At 39.3% G+C, this 21,833-nt stretch overlaps 1 protein-coding gene across 2 annotated transcripts in view; it reads right to left on the minus strand.

Annotated features, from left to right (window-relative positions):
* The window catches only part of NELL1 (neural EGFL like 1), a 932,437-nt gene that overhangs the window by 466,312 nt on the left and 444,292 nt on the right, over positions 1 to 21,833 (minus strand). For both annotated transcript variants that reach the window (XM_001092540.5, XM_001092655.5), the window contains exon 13: positions 7,454 to 7,579. In XM_001092540.5, coding sequence (XP_001092540.1) covers positions 7,454 to 7,579 — 126 coding nt within the window. The remainder of the gene's footprint in view (positions 1 to 7,453; positions 7,580 to 21,833) is intronic.

A 21,833-nucleotide genomic window follows, 5' to 3' on the forward strand; every position in this document is an offset into this window, starting at 1 on the left:
GGCAATTCATCCTCCTTCCCATTTCCCTCTGATATTCTCTCCATACTCCAATCCTCTCTATTCTTCTGTTCTATGCTAAAGCAGTGGCTCTTGACCTTGAATGGACATCAGAATTACTTTTAAACAAGCCCACCAAAGCTGGGTCCCAACCCCAGACCAGGCCAAAATCAAAATCTCTAGGGACAGATCCCAGATTCCAAGTGATTCTACCCTGAGGTGAGAATTGAGAATCTCTGCCCTAAAGAATTAGGATTTGGGAATCCTGCTTTTGGTACAGTAGCATTCCTCCGCTGAGGGCGCAGGGAAGGAAGGTAACAGAGCCAATTATCTATTTAAATGAAAGGAAGAAAAAAAGAGAGAAATTCCAGCCATACAAATCAAAACAATAGATGAATAACTATCATCAGACCTTCTAGGTTGGTTTTGAAATATGCAAAAGTAGCAATACGTGCTTTATTTTTACTTTTCTTGTTCAATATATCAATAAATAGTTTCTAGTTATTTTTAACAAGCAAAAAGTAGCTTTCGTTCTATAAAGCATTTCATATAGCATATTTTTACTAAAGTAAAATAATCTAGAGGCCTGAGACCTGTTCACTCTTATAAATGTATCACCTCTTCTGAGACTGAAAGCCAAGCAATTGTCCTGTAACTTGTCCCTTAATGCTGCCAGACAACCAATGGTAAACAAGGACAAGCATTCTGACACAAGTATATGGTATAGGCTTGAAAGATAATGATGCTCAGTGGAAAATTTACCATTTTGCTCAATCAGGTTGGAGAACGTTCTGTTTTAGTTCCATTTCATGTGGCTCCGCTAAATGTGAAAATATCAGATATATCACATTTGAAAATATTCTCTATTTCATCAATATAATTGATCAAAATAATAATAAAATTTCATCAAAAATATTTGTATAGTTCATCATGGGAGTAAAGCATATTCCAGAGACCTAGCCTGACATTCCTAACAACTAACTATTACTTTTAAGGCATTTAAATTGTTGTCTAACCTCTTTTCATTATAGTGTACTTAATTCAAACCACTAAATTAATAGGCTATTATATCTAAGTCTTTAAGTTTTCTCTGACTATTTCAAACATAAACTTCCTTTAAGGTTTCTTCCATGCCAATATCAAGAAAATAAAAATCCTTTTAGCAAGGTAATAGAGATCACATGGGATATTTGTTATCTCACTTGTTCCCTTTATTTCTTACCTTCATGGGAAGCTTTTGGCATAAAAATGAATGCTTACCCATTACTGTCAAGTATCTGTCTTATCGCTGCATGCTATTGTTGTAAATCACAAATATCCTCCTTTAAAACTGCCTGCGTATCTAATGATAATGTCTTATCAAACAGCCAAAAACACGGGGAGTGTAGTTGGGGATAAATGAAAGTCAGAGGCCAATAAATCAAGTGGGTTGACTATTCCAAAACCCAAAAGCATATGGGGGAGAGAAAAACCCCTCCTCCCTGTAACACCTCCATTTCAGGGAACTCCTTCAGTTTCAAAATTCACAGAAGAGCAAGAGCAACTCAGGGATCTCTTACAAGAGACAAAGCAATTTCAATTCACACAAAAATTCCAAGGCCAAAAACTCCCCCAAGTGTCAGAGGCCAAATGTTTTAGATTTCACCCTCCCAAAGGCCAAGGGAGACTTTCCTATAAAAAAGTACAGAGCTCCATATATAACACACAGTCATGTCAGCAAAACCCCAGTCCCCAGGGGGGTAATGATTATGTTACAGCACACTTTTAAGCTCTAGATAATTATTCTCAATGTTGAACTCTTAGAGCTTTATTATCCCATACATATAATCCTTTTTTTTTTCAACTTTTAGTAAGAAAAAAGTTGGGTAAGAGCTAAAATTTCCTGTTCTGTGTAATGTATTGCCTTTCTCCTCCGTCATGCTTAGCATCCACTGTCTCAGGTGTAGGCTTCTGAAAGGACCATGGCTGTCAGCACAGAATTGGGAAAGACTATTTTGGTTTTTCTTCTTTAAAACTTGTCAAGTAGTAATAACTACCACAGGGTTAAACATCTAATACTGAACTAAACTACTAAGATTTCAAAGAGGGATTGATTTGGCAAATGATATTTTGATCGTGAATGAACATTTGAGTTTTTTCATTTGTAGACACTGCCTAATTAACGAACCATGAACTCCCTTGGTCAGACATTATTTTTTAATAATCTTGGTGGCTATCTTTTATAACACTTGTGACAGACACTAACTGAATATTTCATACATAATTAATTAATTAATCATCCAATAAATCAATGAATCACCAAAGCTGATATATCTTCTTTAAGTTTAGGCTCCCTATTTTTGGTTTAATAGAATTTTTCAGTATGACTACTGATTTCTAAAAAGTAAGTAGCATAGCTAAATGATATAAAACAGCAAAAGAAAGGAAAAAATATGACCTTGACATGGTTATAAAACCAACTGAACAGTGTCAGCAGGTACTGATTGATTTGAGAAGAGACTAGAATGGTCTTTGGAAATAAAGAATGTCAATAATGGAAATGCTATATCAGAATCCTGCGTCAAATAAAGGAATGCCTTTAGGCCTGTCAATTTCTCCAGGTAAATTATCATCTGGCAATGAAACATCTGAACAGACATTTTATGGTGGCAGATATCTATCATACACCTCATCTATTCCACAGGCAAATGACCACTTAGGGAAAGAAGTCTTCTTTGCCAATAAAAAATGGCAGAGATTATGGGTGGGGACATAATACATCTTGGAGAGTACAGAGCCCATTTGGTCTAACAGGCTTATTTTCACGACACAAAGTAAATGTCAGCATTCCAAAGACTCGAGCTTACTATGTAGTGTCTAGTGTCTAATGAAGGTCCTTGAATCTGGCCTAGAGGCTCTCCTCTCTCCTATCTCCCATCCATATTTCTCATTGTAAATCCCTAACATAATATAGTCATTGCATGCGAGCATGCCTCAGTCAATTCCCACAGCCCCCCATGGCTTTAAGAAAACATTTCAAACACTTCATCTTGGCAATCAAGAGCCATTTTTCAATGTATTTTGCTTGCATTTCCATCATAGCACTTAATACAATGTGCCCATACTGTTTGAGAATACCTACATAGCTTATGAACTGCTGTTGAAAAAAGGTTATCCTAATCAGCAGCTACTCATGTCAAAATAAACTATATTTGTTGGCAATCTGTTAGTATCACTCACTATAGTAGGCATGGGTACCATTTGCCAAATATTTCTGGTTCTCTACCATTCCAGGCATGAGGTAGGACAGTATTTTCTCATCCCTTTGTGGTTGGATGGAACTAGTGACTAGTTCTAATCAATGAGTTGTAAGTAGACATGATTTGTGTCACTTCTTGGTCAGAACATTTAATGGCTGATGGAGGGCCTCCAGGATCTCTTTTCCCTGTCTTGGTGACTGGAAATGTTCACCACAGTGACCATTCCAACAGCTGGCATCCCAAAGTGAATATGATATGCAGAACATCTCTGTTGATCAGGGATAGACATACAGCATAAGCAAAAAATAAAATTTATCTTAAGTCACTTATATTTAGAGCATCCTACAGAATGTTCTGAACATCCTACAGAATATCCTACAGAACATCCTATCCTTACTGTTAAAAGTGCTATGATAAATACTTTCACATATATTAGTTGACGTTCACTATAACCTGTGGGTAAGACAGATGTGAGCAATATTTTATAAATGAGGTTTTCAAAAGTGAAGAATTTGCCCAAAGTCAAGTAGCTTTATGCATTATTTCATTGAACAAATATTTATTGAGCACTGCTTTTTGCCAGGTAATATTCTCAGTAGTCAAGGTATAGTAGAGAACAAAAGGAAAAAGGTCCCTGCTCTCAGAGTTTACGTTCTAGTGGAAAGAGACAAGTAAAAGAATCATTTATAAATAAGAGAATTCCAGATAATAATATGCATTACTCAGAGAATTAAAATCAGGTGGTATGACAGAAAAAACAGAGTGGCTATTTATATTGACCATGGAAAGCCTCTCTGAGGCTTAGGCTAAGAGGTAAATGATAAGAGAGCTCAACACACAAATACGAAGAGAAAAAAGACTTCCATAAAAGGGCAAGAGTTCATGCAAAGGTCTTAACAAACAGAAAAAAGCTTGTTACATGGAGAAAAAGACAAAGGTCAGAATGGCCATGTCATAATGGACAGGGAAAGAAAGGGTACAAGACAGAAGGGAAAGAAGGAAAACCACATAGGGTTACATGTTGAAATAAGAAATAGGGATTTGATTTCCATGTAATGAGACACTAGATCAAAGTTTTAAGTACAGTTGTGTGACTTCTCTTTTTTAAAAAAAAAAATTGCTCTGTCTGCTATGTGAAGAATGGGTTATGGTGGAACAAGACTGGAGCAGAAAGTCAAATGTGATGGCCATGGCTGAAGTTCACTAAGATGTTAATAGGGGATTTAGACAGAAGTGGACAGACTTAGGACAAGATGTAAAGGGTAGCATCAACAAGACAAAAGCATGGATTGAAAGTGGAGGGGTGATCAAGTGTAACCCCTGGGGAGAGGAAGGAGTTATTTCTAAATTTTTGGTTAGAAAAATTGGGTAGATGGTGCTTCTGCTGGAATGGGAGAAATTGGGAGAAAAGGAGGTTTGCAGAAGTGGAAAGAAATCAAGTTCTGTCTTATCCATGTTAAGTATGAAATTCCTACTAAGCATCTATGTGAATATGTCAAGTTGAATATATAATTCAGAAGTTCAGGAAAAAGACTGGAACTGGAGCAATAAATTTAGGAATTGTTGACATAAAGATAATATTAAAGGTCTAAGATTGATGAAGGCATCTAAAAAGAACCTATAGGTAAGCAGGGGAAGGGACCAGGGCAGAACCCGTGGGTACTGTAACCTTTCAGATGTCAGCAGCAGAAGAATAGCTGGGGACACTGGGCAGGAGTGACAAGTGACAAAGAGGGAAAACCAGGAAATAGGATAGCACAAAAGCCAAGAGCAAGGTGTGGTCAGCCCTGCTAAATGCTGCTGAGATAAGAACATTGGATTTAGCAAACAGAGTTCATATATGACCTTGATAAATGTAGCCTCTGCACAATGGTGAGTATGGAAGTCTGACTGGAGAGAAGTGAGGAGCATATGTGAGCTGAATAAATGTAAGGTGAGGACAATAACCACAGGCAAATTAAGAAGTTTTGTTGTGAGGAAAAGCAGAAAAATAGGGCAGCAGGTTGAAAGAAATCTGGGATCAAAAGAAGGCTTTTTAAAGAAAACAAATCCTCACCTATTTTATGACCTATGAAAGTCCACAGTCCCCAACAAGATTTCTGAAATTCCTGAGAGGAGGCAGTGATGATAATGATGTGTGTGTGTATTAGTAAGTGTATGTTGGTGAGGGCAGCAGAAAGAACTGTAACAATGGTTACTCAATAACGGTTACCTCTGTGGTCCCCACATCCTAATCGCACTGGTATCCTTTCTGTTGTCCACCATGTTAACTTACATTCTAACAGGAGAGGGAGGGCAGTTCTCAAGAGGCATTCAGGGTGGGAAGACTTTATTGAAGATTTGAGGGTAATGAGGAAAACTCACATAGCATACTGTATGGCAAAGCAATAAAAAAAACCTCACAAAAAATATTTCTTCTCTTAAAAATCCTTTCAGCTATCCTACTATTGCATGGTTTTCACCAGCCCTCTGTCCTCCACAGCACCGAGCCTTCTGCTCTCCGACTGGTTCCTCTCCGCTCCTTTCTTTCTCTCTTTTGTTCTGTCTTTTGTGTTCCCTCTTAGGCACACACACAACAAAACAAAAAAAAGTGTGTGTGTGTGTTTGATGTAGCCTTTTCCTGCAGAGGTATTATTTACTCTTTTCTGTGTAGGAGGGAGAAGGGCCCTTGGGTGCCCACTGATACCCGCACCGTTACCTTTTATTCCAAACAATGTATTTCCCTTTCTAAAAGTAATTCTGGAGCCAGTTCTTAAGATAATACATTTTCCATCTTGTTCCATATATAAACCACCAGACAGAGCACCTGTCCTATTAAGGCATTCGACAAGTGCCAGCTCTTGCCTTCTTTCCTCAGTGAGGAAATCCGAGCACAGACAAGTATTCTGATAGAATTTCAACAAGGTCTTCCACACAGCAGGGCCTTAATTAATGTTTATTGAGTTGCATAATGTGGTGCTCTTGGGCTAGGAGGATATTCACTGGCTTCTTCTAATAGGGTTAAAAGAAGTTAAGAGCTGCATTTACTATTAAGAACAGAGTGATAGGCCCTGTAACTTTACAGCTTTTTAGAAAGTGTTTGTTTATTGATCCAAAAAATTTTGATCCTTTAAAACACTGAAATCCTAGCACACTATGTTTATGCAGTCTCTCTCTTCCTTTCCTAGGAATATTAATTATAATATGTAAAAGACAGATAAATGAGATTTGACCTTATGTGGTCCTCAGAAACCTGCATCAATCTCAACTCTCCAGTCCTTCACCCAAAGAATGGTAACTTACAAATATACATCACTGGCAAAGAAATTTGGACACACTAACATGTGCCCTTAACTTCTGCGACTTTTTGCACTTCTGAAAAGGTCATTCAGGAAAAAAAAAGTACATTTAAAAATAGCAGTATTATATTCTGGGTAAACAATCCAGTTTTTATATGCCAATGCGATTGGAACAAAGAGAAAGATGCCCAAAAGTTACAACATGATTGAAACGTTGGGTTCAAGGGACCCTTTGCTTATAACTTGCAGATTGGGTATTTAAACACATTTGGTCCAAGAGAAGAAAGACTTGGAATCTTCTACCACCCTTATCCAATTTACTGTTCATGTCTGTATGCACATGATTGAAAATATATTGGAAAGCCAAACCAAATGCCCCATAAAACCAGCACTACTCCAACAGAGTCAGTGACCACTTTAGTGCTAAGGGATATAGGAAGAAGCGGGACACAGACAATAAGCATATATTAATTAAATATAGTTTTGACTGGCTCCCATAAACCTAAACTTTGACCACCAAGTGCTCCCTGTCACCTCTTTAAATTTCATCCTTGTCTTTCCCAGTGGGAACAAAGTACATTTTCTTATCTACAAAAACATCTCATCATGATGAAATGAAAATAATTGAGACTTTCTATTTTTAGAACTAGTATATCTAACTCCCTCAGTGTTACTATAGGCAACTGAGACTTCAGTTTCAAATCACATACCCATGTATGCGAGCACACACACAGAGGCAGAAATATTGGGAGTGGAAATCAATTATGCTGACAATTTTTTTATTATTGCTTTTTTCTCAAATGGTGGGGGTGAAATAATAAAGAGAAGAACTATTTAGGTAAAAATAGCACTTTGTGCACTCAGAATTAAATGTAACAACACAGACATGGTACAGAGAATGGATGAATTAGAAAAACAACACTGCTTCTTAAAGCTCACCTGTACAAGAGAAGTCATCCACACGAATGTATCCTGGGACACAGTCACAGCGATATAACCCAGGAAGGTTGACACACACAGTATTGGCATGACAGTAATGCATCTTAGCTGCACACTCATCAATATCTGAAGGAAAAGAAAATTAAGATCATGGTTAGTAAAATAATGGAACAAGAGTGTAATCATTTTGCAGATAAATTACAAAAGGTGAATGTCCACTGAAGCCAAGAGAAAAAGTAACATGCATTAAACACAAAAGCTTAGGTGAAAATTCAGCTTGGTGCATTAGATCCCATCCTGAGCTGAAAGTGTTTCTAGAACGATGCATGGTGAGACAAAACAGGTAAGAGTCCAAGAAGTATGAAGACTGAATTTACAACTATTAGTTTCTTACCAGGGAGAATACTCTTTTTAAATGTCCAAATTCAAGGAGTTCTGTGTCCACGAAGTTGATATCAATGAATATTTATTAGGTGTCCACAGTACATGGTGTAGCTTTTATCAGCGGGATCAAGGGAATCCAGTCCTTCTCTGCTTGTATGTCTTACTAAGACATGCTTCAATCCATATGCTACAAAATGATGGTGTAGCCAGTTTCTCCCATGTTGTACTATGAATACAGACAACTGCTGTTGCCTGATGCAAATTAATGTCTCTCATCCTTTGACCTGGGGCTTCTCCCCATGTGATCGAATAATGAGCTGATTCAACAAAAGATCTTGTTCTTTTTGGGATGGAGTTCAGAGTATCACCTGCTTTCTCATACAAGCTCATGATAGGGATTAAAATAACCTACAACCTTAAACACAGAGTTTAGCCTTTTCTGGAAATTGTTTTCAAACACAGATTTATGTTCCTTTTACTCAGACTGCTTGTGTGTGATGGTTAGAGAAAGAAGGACATGAGTACATCATGGGAATCCAAGATAGAAAATGTGAGCTCTAGTTCTGGTTCTGCTGATTTATAGCCTATGACTTGCATTCAACTACTCTGGGTCCCAGTATCCTCATCATTTTATTCCAGTGGTCAAGTCTGAACCCAATGTTTTGGATCTGTAAAGACATTATCTAATTCAATCCATATGCAATCCCATGAGCAAAATACAAACACTACTCCCATTTTATAGTCTAGAAAACTGAGGCTTAGAGAAGTTAAATATCTGGCACAAAGTCATCCTGTTAGAACATGCTAGACCTGGGATTTGAATTCAGAAGTTATTTACTATGATTTACTTCATGAAAGCTTCTTGAAAATGGTGATTAGTCAAATATAGTATTTCTATTACAATAATCATTGGAGCTTTAATATTATTAATGTACAGAAGCTGAGGATAAAAATGGCTACATTGAGTCACTAGGAAACTCATCAATCTATTTATTTTAAAAGAAAAGTAAGTTGATTTATTTCCGAATAAAATACATTGAAATAACATCAGATTGTTTTCAGAGTTAAAGATCTGACAGCCTATAAATAAAAGTTATTGTGAGGTCATTGAGATCTGAGAAGGAGACCCACAGTTAGCAAGACTTTCATAACTAAGAAATAAGAACAAAACACCAGAAATCAGTGGAATAATTCAGGCAATCAACTTCCTGCAGGCCAATCACTATCTCAGAGGTTGCTTCCTGGGGAACTCAACTTGTACCAAGAATCCTGATGAAGGCAAGGAATTATTACAGTCAGACCACTGGAGTCCAAGAGCTGGAAAACTAAAAGAAGGAGTCATAGAGTAGTGTGGTGACATTAAGATTTTGGAAGTGATTTAGTTATTGTTGCTTATAAGGTCTTTGGTAGGACTATGAAAGGCCAGGTGAAAACAGTCATAACAAGTGAGAGGTTGGAAACAAGAAGAAGCCCTAGGTATCAGAGAGCGCTGCTTGACATTAGTGTGATGTTATAAAATATCATCAGTTCTCCTCTCTCTGGGCACATAGCACAATTGTATTTCCCCATCCTTTTCAAATTTAAGCATGGTTTAAATTAATCTCATGATTGATCATGAAATCTAAGTGGAAGCAAATCACTTCTAAGTGGAAAGATTAAGAGCCAGCATCCAGTTTACCACATTTTCTTGTTTCTGCCTTGTAACCTATGGAAGTAAAGACAAAGAGACTCTTTCAACCTGGGCCCCCAAGTGAGGAGCAAGCCACCAGGCAAGCACCATATACATGTTGCATGAGCTAGAAATATGCCTTTGTTGACTTAAGCCACCATGCCTTCCCTGACCGGTGCAGAGAATGACTATAAAAGTTATCTCAAAAAAGGATATCATTAAGCTTCTTCTTGAAAGATGAACAAGAATTCATCAGGTAGAGAATGAAGGCAGGGAAACTACAGAGGCTAAAGTTTTCATCTGTCGAGTTAGAAATGGAAAGAATCATTTAGTAATGTACATTCAAAGAACATTAGTTAGCCTTCTACTAAGCCCAGAGGCAGAGTGATGAACAAAATGCCACATAGACCTCACAGATGGGCAAGGCATTGAGTGAAATGTGTAATAAATTCTACCAAGGATGTGAGATCTTTCAACAAGGGGAATCTGACCTACTCTGAGAGAGTCAGAGAAGGATTCTCTATGATAGTGATGGTTCATCTGAGACATGAAACAGAAGTGAAACAGGCCCAGGGAAGAGGAATAACCTACTAGACAGAAAAGAATGTTTGAGAAGACTTAGTTACAAAAAGGAGCTTTGCCTATTTGAAATGAAACTGGAAAAATAAGCTTGGGCCAGATCCTGTGTGGACATTAGTGTGCTGTTCATAAAATATTACCAGTTTTAGATTCTGCCCGGCCTTGCGGGCCATGTGAAGGGGCTCAGACTTTCATCAGGGTAGTAACACAATTCAATTTCTCTGTTTTTAAAATATCACTCTGGCTGTAGTGAAGAGAATTGATTGGAGCAGGGCACGCTGAAGGCTAAATCATGTTGGTATTTTACTCACAGAGATACAGCCACACTGAACTCCATCTCACTCTGCTGGGATGCCCAGCCATCCTTTAAGATGAGAAACTAGTCAGGACTTGCCTTAGAGGCAATTCAATCTTCAGCCCATGGGCCACAGCTGCCAACTAGCCTGCTGACTGCAATGAATGTTTCCCTGTCATGGACCCTTGTCAACATCTCCCAGAGAAACCTCCTGGCTCATTTCCCTTAGGATATCACCAAGCTGCTGAGAGGCCTCCGCCTCATCTAGATTTAAAGGAGTTACTTGGCTATAACAGCTTATTTTGAATCAAACTAGCCAAGCTATTTCCTTGTTTCATAAGACTGCAAGGCCCTGAATAAAAATATTTTCAAAAATCAGACAAGGGATGGTTAGAAAACCCCAGTGAGAATTTTTCACATGGATTTAATCCAACCCTTGCTCTCTACATATCATTGAGACCCCGTGCCCACACATCCCTGCTGCTCTGCTGATGTGTTCTTGAGTAAGTTTTGTTTTCAGTTTATACCATTAGTAATTTCAGCTCTTGTATATCTAATGATTTCCTGGTACTAGTCCAGAAAAAGCACTGTAATAAAGATGAAAAGTTGATGAATGTACCAGAAAATTAAACTGTCACAATCTTGCCTTCGTTGCTTATTCTTTGTCATGTAACCACCAGATATAAAAGCTATCTTATGGTAAAAATGGTGGGGAGAGGAGAGAGAAAGTGAAGTGGTGTAATCCAGCTGACTCTCTTGAGACAAGAAGATAAAAGAAAGAAAGGAATTGGCAACTCTCATGGTTTGGGGATGGGAACAGGGGATGGAATGGCAACACGTTTGCCAAAAGATTGCCTCTGCATCCTCAGGGAAACACACAACCCAGAAGACACTTTCAGTAGGATTTAAGGGTGTTTCAAAAGCAAATCTGATTATAAACAGAGTCAAAAAAGAATTAACATCTTTAGAGAGCTGGGCTATCCTGAGAAAACAATCTTCAGAAACAGTGAACAATTGAGATTTTATAAATGAGCCTAGGACAAATGCTGCTTTTTGTTCACAGAAAAAAGGCTCTGAAGGGTATGGAATAACTACAAAACAAAAATTGTAAGTCCCTAATGAAAGAACAAACGGACATTTAAAGAGAGAAACTGAGTTAGACCAAAGCTATGAGTATGCTACCCACAGGCTTGTAATGCAGTCTGACCTTTGCCCAGGTGGCAAGAGTGCTCTCCTGAAGCAGCTATCTTGAGCAATGGTCATATTCATCCAGAAGCCAGGAGACAAGAAGAGGCTAAGCCTGAGGCTGAATCTCAGAGTGGAAGTTGAACATACACAAATCCAGGCTCACGCTAAAAATCTGAATCAGTCCAGAAAGCTTTGCTAGGAAGAACACAGTTAACCTGACATCTACTGAAATGATGAATTATTTTAAAAGCACATTGTTAGGCACAGGCTGATACCAATATTCTAACAGTCTAATAGTACATACCTTATAAAGGAAAACTAGGAACAGCCCCTGGCAATTGGTAAATACCCAACAAATATCTGCTGTTTTTTCAATATCAAGCACTATGCTAGGTATTTCATATGGAGCATCTCATTATTTCATTTATCTTGACTACTTGTGGTAGGTATCTCCATGCCATGAAACGGAGGCTCAGAGATTATCAGGTCACTTCACTTGCCCAAGTACAAAATCAGTAAGCATAGAAACCTGAGTCTGAATCCAAACAATATGACCCCAAAGTTGTCATTGTTCTCACTGTGCCAGTTTTAGCACTCGATAACATTTTGATGCTATGATTATGTTAGCTGTAGCTGATGTTTATGACTATGATTATGTTAGATGCATCACGATATATATGGAAACAAATAGATCTCTAAATTCTATATCCGTGTGTAAGACCATTCATGACATTTGTTCTGGCATTACATTCTCCGTTAAAATGGCAATTCTGCTCCGTGCATCACTGCTTCCTTGGCTCTTTTAAGTCAAATCCTTATACTTTCACACTTTAGGCTCCAGTGACCCAAGGCCCCAAAACAGGCAGAAGCATTTTGCTCCCAGCTGGAACTCACAGATTGACACGGCCTCTACTCATATTGCTTGAGACCATGGAATTAGAAAGGAGTAAAAGAGTCCTAAGGTTTTTATTATTAAGTATTATTAGAGAAACATCTATAAGCCCCATTGCAGCATATATCATCTTGAGTATAATGGGGCTTAAATTGCGATTCATTCATATAAATGGCTTGTCGCTTTTGAAATATTAGAGCTCATTTTCTGGTGGTCTTTGGAGGTAATAAAAATCCATGATTTACATCCCTCCCCAGGATGGTGCAATAGTTTGTTTTTGTTTTAAAAGGTATACTTATGGACTGTAAAATGAAACTTGATGTGGCATAATGATTCTTCACATATCACCAGGCTCCATCTGCATAAGAGTTCAGAACAAACACAGACTCAAATTTGGCATCATCATCATTAAATTAGAGTGCAGGGCCTGGGTAGCTGATAGAAGCAGAGGCAAAGAATTCTCTTAATAAAATGGTATGATCTACTCAGACTTCTTCCATAAAGATTTCCTAGAAAAAGAACCCAGGGAGGGATATACTCAGGAGGGGAAAAGGCATGCCCCACTCCCTGTGTACATTTAAAAAGGAAAGAAGATCAACAGCTCTCGAGAACATGTTTTTGGTCAACCACTCTATGCCTCTCATCTCATTACTCCTAACCATCCCATGGACTGACATCATATACTACATGTAGAGTACCTAAAATTTCAACCAAGGTTCTTATGACTCCAAAGAGGATAGTTGTTCCACGCTAACTACTAGACAAAGAACACTGGATCAACAGTTAAGAGTCAAGTTCTATTCTTCCTTTTTCATTTAGCTAACTGTGGCACTGGGCAAGTCACTTTTCTTCTTAAGACCTTGGTTTTTCCCACATATACATTCAGGGAGTTGGACCAGAAACCATTTAGCCAATCATCGGTTCTAAAGTTCTTGACACAGTCAGGTCTTTTGTCCATATCATAAAAGCATGCTTCTGGAGTAGCTTCTCTTGGGCCACCCCCTCTTTTTGCAAGAGGAGCTTGCAGATGTTCCAGATGCCTTTCCCAAGATACAGGTCCGGGAAAATACTACTTAGATGACCCAAGCCCCCACCCTGTTTCTTGATAGCTGTGTCAACTGTGCTGACATCTCCCCCTGAAAACTAAGAGCAACTAGGTTGAGCAAGCAGATATCCACACAAAAGCATAGCTCTTGGCAAGTTCTTCATAGACTGGTAAGATAACTTGCAGAGCAATTTAATCAGACTTGAACCTACTGACTTTGCAGAGATCATGAGCTATAAAAACACAGAGGTGTTGGCTAACTGGTTGGTATATTAGAATAATCACTACTTTCCCTTTGTGTCAAACTGATTTTTTTTTTTAATTGGGCCTATCTATCTCTGATTTGAACTTTAAAAAATCTAGTGAGGTTTTAGGGCAGTGAAAATACTCTATATGATACTATAATGGTGGATTCAGGTTATTACATATTTGTCCAAACCCATAACATACACAACACCAAGAGTGAACCCTAAATGTATATTATGGGCTTTGTGTAATTATAATATGTCAGTGAAGGTTCATCAATTGTAACGAATGTTCCGCTCAGGTGAGGGATATTGATAATGGATAACAGCAGGAGGTATATAGGCAATCTCTGTGCTTTCGGTTTTGCTGTGAGCCTAGAACTGCTCTAAAAATACTTTTAAAATTAAAAACAATAAAAACATTGAGGTGGACGAGATATATTCTTCCCTTTTTCAGATGAGAAAGTAAAGACCCAGAGAAAATTTCCAACTTACCCAAAGGAACACAGAAAATCACTGCACTGGGAATAGAATCAAAGTCTTCTCATTCTGAAATTAGTGCTTTATCCAATGTTCCATGTTTTTCTATAATTATAACGTCCTCCCTAAAGCAAGGGGGGAAAACCAAATGCCTATAGAACCTAGGAACATAAACACCTACAGAAGTCAGGTAAAAAAATATATATGCAAATCATGTCCTTTCCCCAAAGAAATCAAGTCTTTCTTATTTCTCTTAATGCATAAAGCCAGCTCGCTCGCTCTCTCTCTCTCTCGCTCTCTCTCTCTCTCTCTCTCTCTCTCATCCTCTCTCTTCCCCTTTCTCATTTTCCTACTCCAAGAACAACGGAATGGATCTCTCTTATAAGAGAAAAAACACGGTGCAAGGCCAATGGTAATAAAAACTGACACTTAACCCCAGTGGTAGAAAAACAATAGGAAGAATGTGGACTGTAGAAAACTGGAGCTCTAGTGAAACATTACCAGGAAGGTGTGATAAGAAACAGTGCTTACATAGTACTTTCTATGTACCAGGCAGTTTTAAGTGCTTTACATGGATTAACTCATTTAATATTCACACTCTATGAGGTGTATATTAGAATTATCCTCATGTTACAGATGAGGAATTAGAGGCATAGAAACATGCAGTAAATTGTCTAAGGTCACGTAGCTAGGAAGTAGAACTGGACTGCCAGGAGAGGAGTTCAGGCAGCACAACTCCACAGTCTGTATTGCCTCTCAGGAATTGTGGGCTATGTCTGTGATCTTTTTAGAGAAGGTGAAAATCTTAGCATTATTTTTTAAATATTGGCTTCATCCTTTTCTCCAAACATTTTGAACCAAGCAAAACATAGCTATCTATCAGATTCAATCCACGGAGGTCTGTGCCTTAAGGCATGTTGTCACAGGGAGCATTAGTGGGCCAAGAGGAGAGAGAAACAGAGAGAAAGAAGAAAGATGAAAGGAAGAAAGAGAGGGAGGGAGGGAGGAAAGAAGGGAGGGAGAGGGTGAATGAGGGAGGGAGGGAAGGGAAAGAATAAAGAAGAGGGAAGGAGAGGAGGGGAAGGGGAGGGGAGGAGAGGAGGGGAAGGGGAGGGGAGGAGAGGAGGGGGAGGGGAGGGGAGGAGAGGGGAGGAAAGAGGAGGGGAAGGGAGGGGAGAGGAAGGGAGGGGAGAGGAGGGGAAGGGAGGGGAGGGTTGGGGAGGAAAGGGGAGAAGTGATGATATAGGAGTTAAGAAGAAATTATTTAGGAAGATAGGGTAAGGAAGTCCTTGGTAAGATTTTCCTTTTTATGAAAAGCAGCCCCCGAATCAATTTCTTTTCTAACAAACAGCAGCCCGTAAAATCAAGCTGCAGACATAGATAAGCAAGCTGGAAGCTTGCACGGGTGAATGCTGGCAGCTGTGCCAACAGGAAAAGGCTACCTGGGCGCTAGGCCTGTCCAACATGGTGGCTCCATCTGTCCCTTTCCTTGTCAACCACATGCACAGTAGGGAGCAGGCAACATGGCAATGGCCAGGTAGAGACCCTATTTGCATAATAAAATATTAAGGTGTGGTGGCCAGCTTCCTTGAGTGTGATGTAAATGCCACACCTGGTTCAACCAGTCTTTTGGCCCTATGTAAATCAGACACTATCTCATCAAGCCTGTCTATAAAACACTGTGCACTTTGCCTTGGGCAGAAATTCCCACTCTGGTGCCCCTCTCTCTCTGCAGGAGAGACAGCTATTTCTCTTTTCTCTTTCTTTTGCCTATTAAACCTCCACTCTTAACCTCACTCCACATGTGTCCGTGTCCTTGATTTCCTTGGCATGAGGCAACAAACCTTGAGTATTTACCCCAGACAATGATGCCGCTTCAGTAAGACAATCTAGGGAGATGCCTAGATAACTGCTATGAACTGAATTGTGTCCCCTCCTCCAAATTCATATATGGAAGCCCTACCTCACAATATGTTGGTGTTCAGAGATGGTGCCCTTAGGAGATAATTAGGGTTAGATGAGGTCATGAGGGTGATGCTTTCACAATGGGATTAGTGCCCTTATAAGAACAGACATTTAGTGCTCTCTTTCTGAAGACACGAGGAAAAGGAAAGTCAGAGAGAGAGCATTCACTAGACCCTGACCATGCTGGCGCCCAGACTATCAGCCTCTAGAGACGTGAGAAAATAATATTTGTTGTGCAAGCCATCTAGTCTATGGTATTTCATTACGGCAGCTTGAGCTGACTAATAATGACAACATAACATTTCACGTTTCTCAGGTGCCCAGTGAAATGATTTTTAACATCATCTTCTAACATATGCATCAAACAGACATGTTGATTAGACATGTTGATTACCAGATCAAATATTTTCAGATTAAAAATTCAAATGACCTTTTGGTCATCCCATATATGGTAAAGAAGTCTTCTTCAACAAGGTTACATATACCATGAAATACAAATTAGATTGTTGGATTGCTGGCATTTTTCAAGTATTTTCCACATGTAGCTATGTTAAATATTGGGGAATTCATGCTAAGTCATTTTATTTCCCCTTGCTGGGCTCAATTTCAGAATCAAACACTGTCATAAAGTAAGACATCTTTTTGTGCCCCTGGGAATCACAGCATATCAGTTTCTAGCTGGCACTGGAAAGGCATCATAAGATAACATCCCATGACTTTCTTCCCAACCTGGTATTTCTGACTTTTGAGGGTGTCCATAAAACTGATGCTAAATGTCCACAAGGAAAGAAACACATTGAGTGAAGGGTGATCAATTCAGTCTTCACCTCAGGATGTGCCTCAGCCTACCTCAATCTGTCAGGGTGTGAACTCTGCTTCAACTGATGGTACCAACAAACCCAGTGAGTGCTTCCAAAAAGGTCCAAGGCTTCATCATGACTTGTGAGTCCATTGGGCTAATCAAAGAACACCCTAGAAATGTAAAAGCTACAATGGTCTTTTGGCTTCCCTGAAATTGGAAAAGGAAATTCAAAAAACATTGAGAGGCTATTGAATACTATAGGCAATAAAGGTTCCAAATGTCAGTGGGATGTGGTCTCTGCCTTCATAAAACCTGTACCAATCCAGCAGAGAGGCAGTCACAAGAACATGAACTCTGTAAAAACAGTAAAATTTCTACAAGAGAAAGAGGAGGCTAATTCTGTTGAAAGAGACTGGGGAAGGAATCCCCCCAAAAATAATATTTGTTTTGAATCTTGAAAATGCAAGACGCCTTCATAAAACATTGATGGTCTTTCCTATCTCTTTGATTCCATTAGCTAGCTACTCTTTTGTTTTGCAAAGATAAAGAAAATTCAGTCAAGAGTAAACAAGTCGTAAGAGTGCAATACCACCAGCAAAGCTGTCTATATCCTCTTTATCTCTGGTTGTACCTTTTTATATAATAATAGATACCATTTATTAACTACCACTTTATGCCAAGCATAGTTTTAAGCATTTTGCATGTATCAATTCATTTCACCCTTACAAGTACCACATAGGTAGGTATTATCAACATTTTTACATTATGGAGGCACAAGAGATTAACCAGCAGGAAGGTGACCTCTGGGGAATTTTAGCCCCTGGCATCTACTCTATTGCACCTCTCCACAAGGCAAACTTAGTTTCCCCTTTAAAACTATTCACATTTCTTAGTTAATGCAATAGCAATTTCCCATAGTTACTTGGTCAAATTATTCATTCACCTCCTCTCAAGCAGTCAAAATAGAGTGAACAGGCTTTAGGCCTTTAAAAATAAATGATTTGGTGCCAGAGGTTTAGATCTGATTCACTACAAGATCAAATTAACCAGTGATTCAACACCAGACTGATTTACACAAACAAACAAGGGCCTGTGGACCTATGAGCAGGTAGTTAATGAACACAACCTGGGTTCAATAAAAACATTTTGTCTTCTACCACCTGTATGATGAATGACGATCAGCTGAATGTGCTCAAGAAGACTAGTTACTTTTTCCTATATTTCCCCATGCAGAGAGAGTCCTTAGATGAAATAAAATAAGCTTCTTTAACTGAAATCAACCTTATTCCCAATTCCAAATTCTTATATATCTGACTATATCTATGACCTTATTATGAAAACCATAAAGTACTCAAGCCGTTTCTTAAAAGTCACTAAGTCCAGACTCCTATGCAATGTGATTGTTGAGGCAAAACAAAAATGAATGGATGGGGAGAGAAGAGAAAACAATTTTAAATGCAGAATAATGATTCATATTATCACTGAAAACACAATCCAAAGGTGGAAGGGAAAACACCATCCAAAAGGTGGGAAGTAGGAGAGAATCTGGTGCCCATAATGTCCAGTGGATTTTAAGCCATTTTTTTTTAAATGAAAGAACTCTGTTAGCAATAATAATAAGTAACATTTGTATAACATTTTGCAAGTGCCAGGTGCTGTCCTATATTATTAACCATTTAATCCTCATAAGAACTCTTTGAAGTAGGTATTGCTTTTTAGCATCCCAAGTCTACACATAAGGAAATTGAGACATGGAGAGACTAAACAACTAGTCTAAGATCATACAGCAGGTAAGGGGCAGAGCCAGACAAAAATCTAGGCAGACCTGGCTCCTAATGTGGTGCTTTTAACCTCTACACCATGCACTCTCAACTAGAGTGACATTACCTCTAAGGGAGTGAAAAACTGGGTCTAGAGGTGGTGCTAATGGTGGTGATATTAGATATTATAACGGTCTGTGGTTGCTCAAAGGGCCACGCTCATGAACAGATAGTGTATCTCTGGTAATAAAATTCCATGGGACAGTGATAAGGCAAAAATGTTTAAAAGACTCCTTAGGGAAGCAATCATTTTCTAACAAAAAGGTTAAGAAACACTGTTCTTTGGCCGGTTGCTGTGGCTCATGCCTGTAATCCCAGCACTTTGGGAGGCCGAGGTGGGTGGATCACCAGAGGTCAGAAGCTCGAGACCAGCCTGGACAACATGATGAAACCCCATCTCTACTAAAAACACAAAAATTAGCTGGTCATATGGCAAGCACCTATAATCCCAGCTACTCAGGAGGCTGAGGCAGGATAATCGCTCGAACTCGGAAGGCCAAGATCACGCCACTGCTCTGCACTACAGCCTGGGTGACAAGAGCAAAACTCCGTCTCAAAAAAAAAAAAGAAAGAAAGAAAGAAAGAAACATTGTACTTCGCTAAACTGTCTCTATCTCGAATAATACCTAACTTGGAAGAACAATACATAAAATAGAATTAAGCAGAGCTAGTATGGTATAGCAGAGTCTCAGGCCCTCTATATGTGGTTGGGATTAGAACGAGCCACCTTTTGGCTATTGTGAATAATGTTGCAACATTGGTGCACAAATATCTGCTCAAGTCCCTGCTTTCAATTCCTTGGAGTATATGTCTACAAATGGAATTGCTGGATCATATGGTAATTCCATGTTTAGGCTTCTGAGGAACCGCTAAGCTGTTTTCCATTATGGCTCCAGCATAAATTTGAGGTTTCCAGGGGCTGGGAGATTCCAAGAGTTGAAGGGAGAAAAGATTGGGCAGTCGATGCCTAATGAGCACAGAGTTTCTGTATCCGGTGATGAAAAAGCTTTGAAAATAGCAATGATTGTTGCACAACATTGTGAATGTAATTAATGCCACTGAATTGTACACATGGGCTAAAATGGAGGCCAAGCACAGTGGCTCATGCCTGTAATCCTAGCACTTTGGGAAGCCTAGGCGGGAGCATTGCCTGAGCTCAGGAATTAGAGACCAGCCTGGGCAACGTGGTGAAACCCTGTCTCTACTAAAAATACAAAAAATTATCCAGGTGTGGCGGTGCATGCCTCTAATCCCAGCTACTCAGGAGGCTGATGCATGAGAATTGATTGAACCTGGGAAGTGGAGGTTGCAGTGAGCCAAGATTGTGACACTGTACTCCAGCCTGGGCAACAGAGCAAGACTCTGTGTCTCAAAAAAAAAAACCACCAGCTAAAATGGCAAATTTGATGTTCTATACATTTTAGAACAATTTGTAAAATACTGTAATATACTGAAGCCCCATTGATTTGTACCCTTTAAATGGGTAAATTGCCTAGTATGTGAATTATATCTCAGTAAAGCTGTTGAAAAATAAAAAGGGTACCAATTCCAGGCCTGTATTTCTTTTCACTCAGAGAACAAGAAAACAGGCATGCCCCTGAGTAGCTGAATGTCACAGAGCTGGAAAGAAAAAAATGTGACAAATAGTTCAAAAGCCAGATTTTCTACCTATTAATGTTACTGTGGGAAAGTTCCCTAAGATTTCTGAACCTGGGTTTCCACATCTGAGGAACACAGGGTTGTTGTGAAGATCCAGTGAGCTGGTGCACATAATATACCTTGCACAGTGTCTTAGGCCTCAATACATGTCTCAAGCTGCTGCCTCTCATTTTTTTGGTTCAAAGGCAGCCATTCTTGACAGGTTGCTGGGCTTTGCTAGCCAGCCTTGGGGACCTAAGCGAAAGCCAACATCTCCTCAAGTTGGTGTTGCTGCCCATCAGTGATTACCCTGATTCATCCACTGAGCCAGCCAATGCCCCTTGACTGTCCCTTCACAAGATGAGATGAGAGAGGCATTCTCTTCCTCCATGCCCCACTGCTCCCTGCTGACAACCCCAGGGCTGCTGCCTCCTGCTCAGGCAAACTGGCTTTTCCTTTTCCCTGCCTGAGCCCAGCTGCGATTCCTCGGACTATGCCATGGGATGACAGCTGATCTCTCTCTCTCTCTCTCTCTCTCTCTCTCTCTCTCTCTCTCTGTGTGTGTGTGTGTGTGTGTGTGTGTGTGTTGTTTAATGTCTTTTTCCAATAAATTGTGAAAGAAGTTAAAACTCCTAAGTTTAAAGAAAACTCGGAATGTATGCCTTTTGAGTGGAAACCTTCTTTAGGAGTATCAGAATAAAAGAAACTTGAATAAATAAAAGGCTGATAACAAAGATGAATTGGTCATCCTACATAAGGTAAAGGAATGAGTTTTTGGAAAAATAAATTTAAAATATCCAAGATATAATAACAATTTTCTGTAGGTTAAAAAATGCTGAGATCACTCCTTTTAGACATATGTTGATGTCTAATTCAGAGACATGCCTGAGAGTTAGAAATTTTAGAATTTTAGAATACACAAACACACACATACATGAGAGAGAGAGAGACAGAGACAGAGACAGAGAGACAGAAGGGTAGAGGGTAGCGATGGAATTAGGGGATATTGATTATCAAATGCTGATCTAAAAGGTTTTACTGGGGAAAAAAACCTGGAGTAAAGAAATGGGCCAGAGTTCAATCAATGACAGCTTCTTCTTCCCCACACATCTGCGACCCTGGAGCACCTGCTTCAACATGAAGACCTTCAACAAAGTGGTACCACCAGGCCTCTCTAAAAACTCCCACTGGAAATTTCCATTGGTCTTTCCAAATACTGCTCTACTGTTTTGGGTCGTGTAGGACAGAGGCAGATAGATGTTTTCACTATGAGTTTCTGAGGGTAAGAGGGTTTACCCGAGTCCTATATGAGCCCTTAGATGTTCACCTGCTCTTAGGAGCTCAGCTGCCCAGGAGCTATGCTGGGCAATGAGGTTAC

This window comes from Macaca mulatta, chromosome 14 (assembly GCF_049350105.2).
Source record: "Macaca mulatta isolate MMU2019108-1 chromosome 14, T2T-MMU8v2.0, whole genome shotgun sequence".
Taxonomy (NCBI): domain Eukaryota; kingdom Metazoa; phylum Chordata; class Mammalia; order Primates; family Cercopithecidae; genus Macaca; species Macaca mulatta.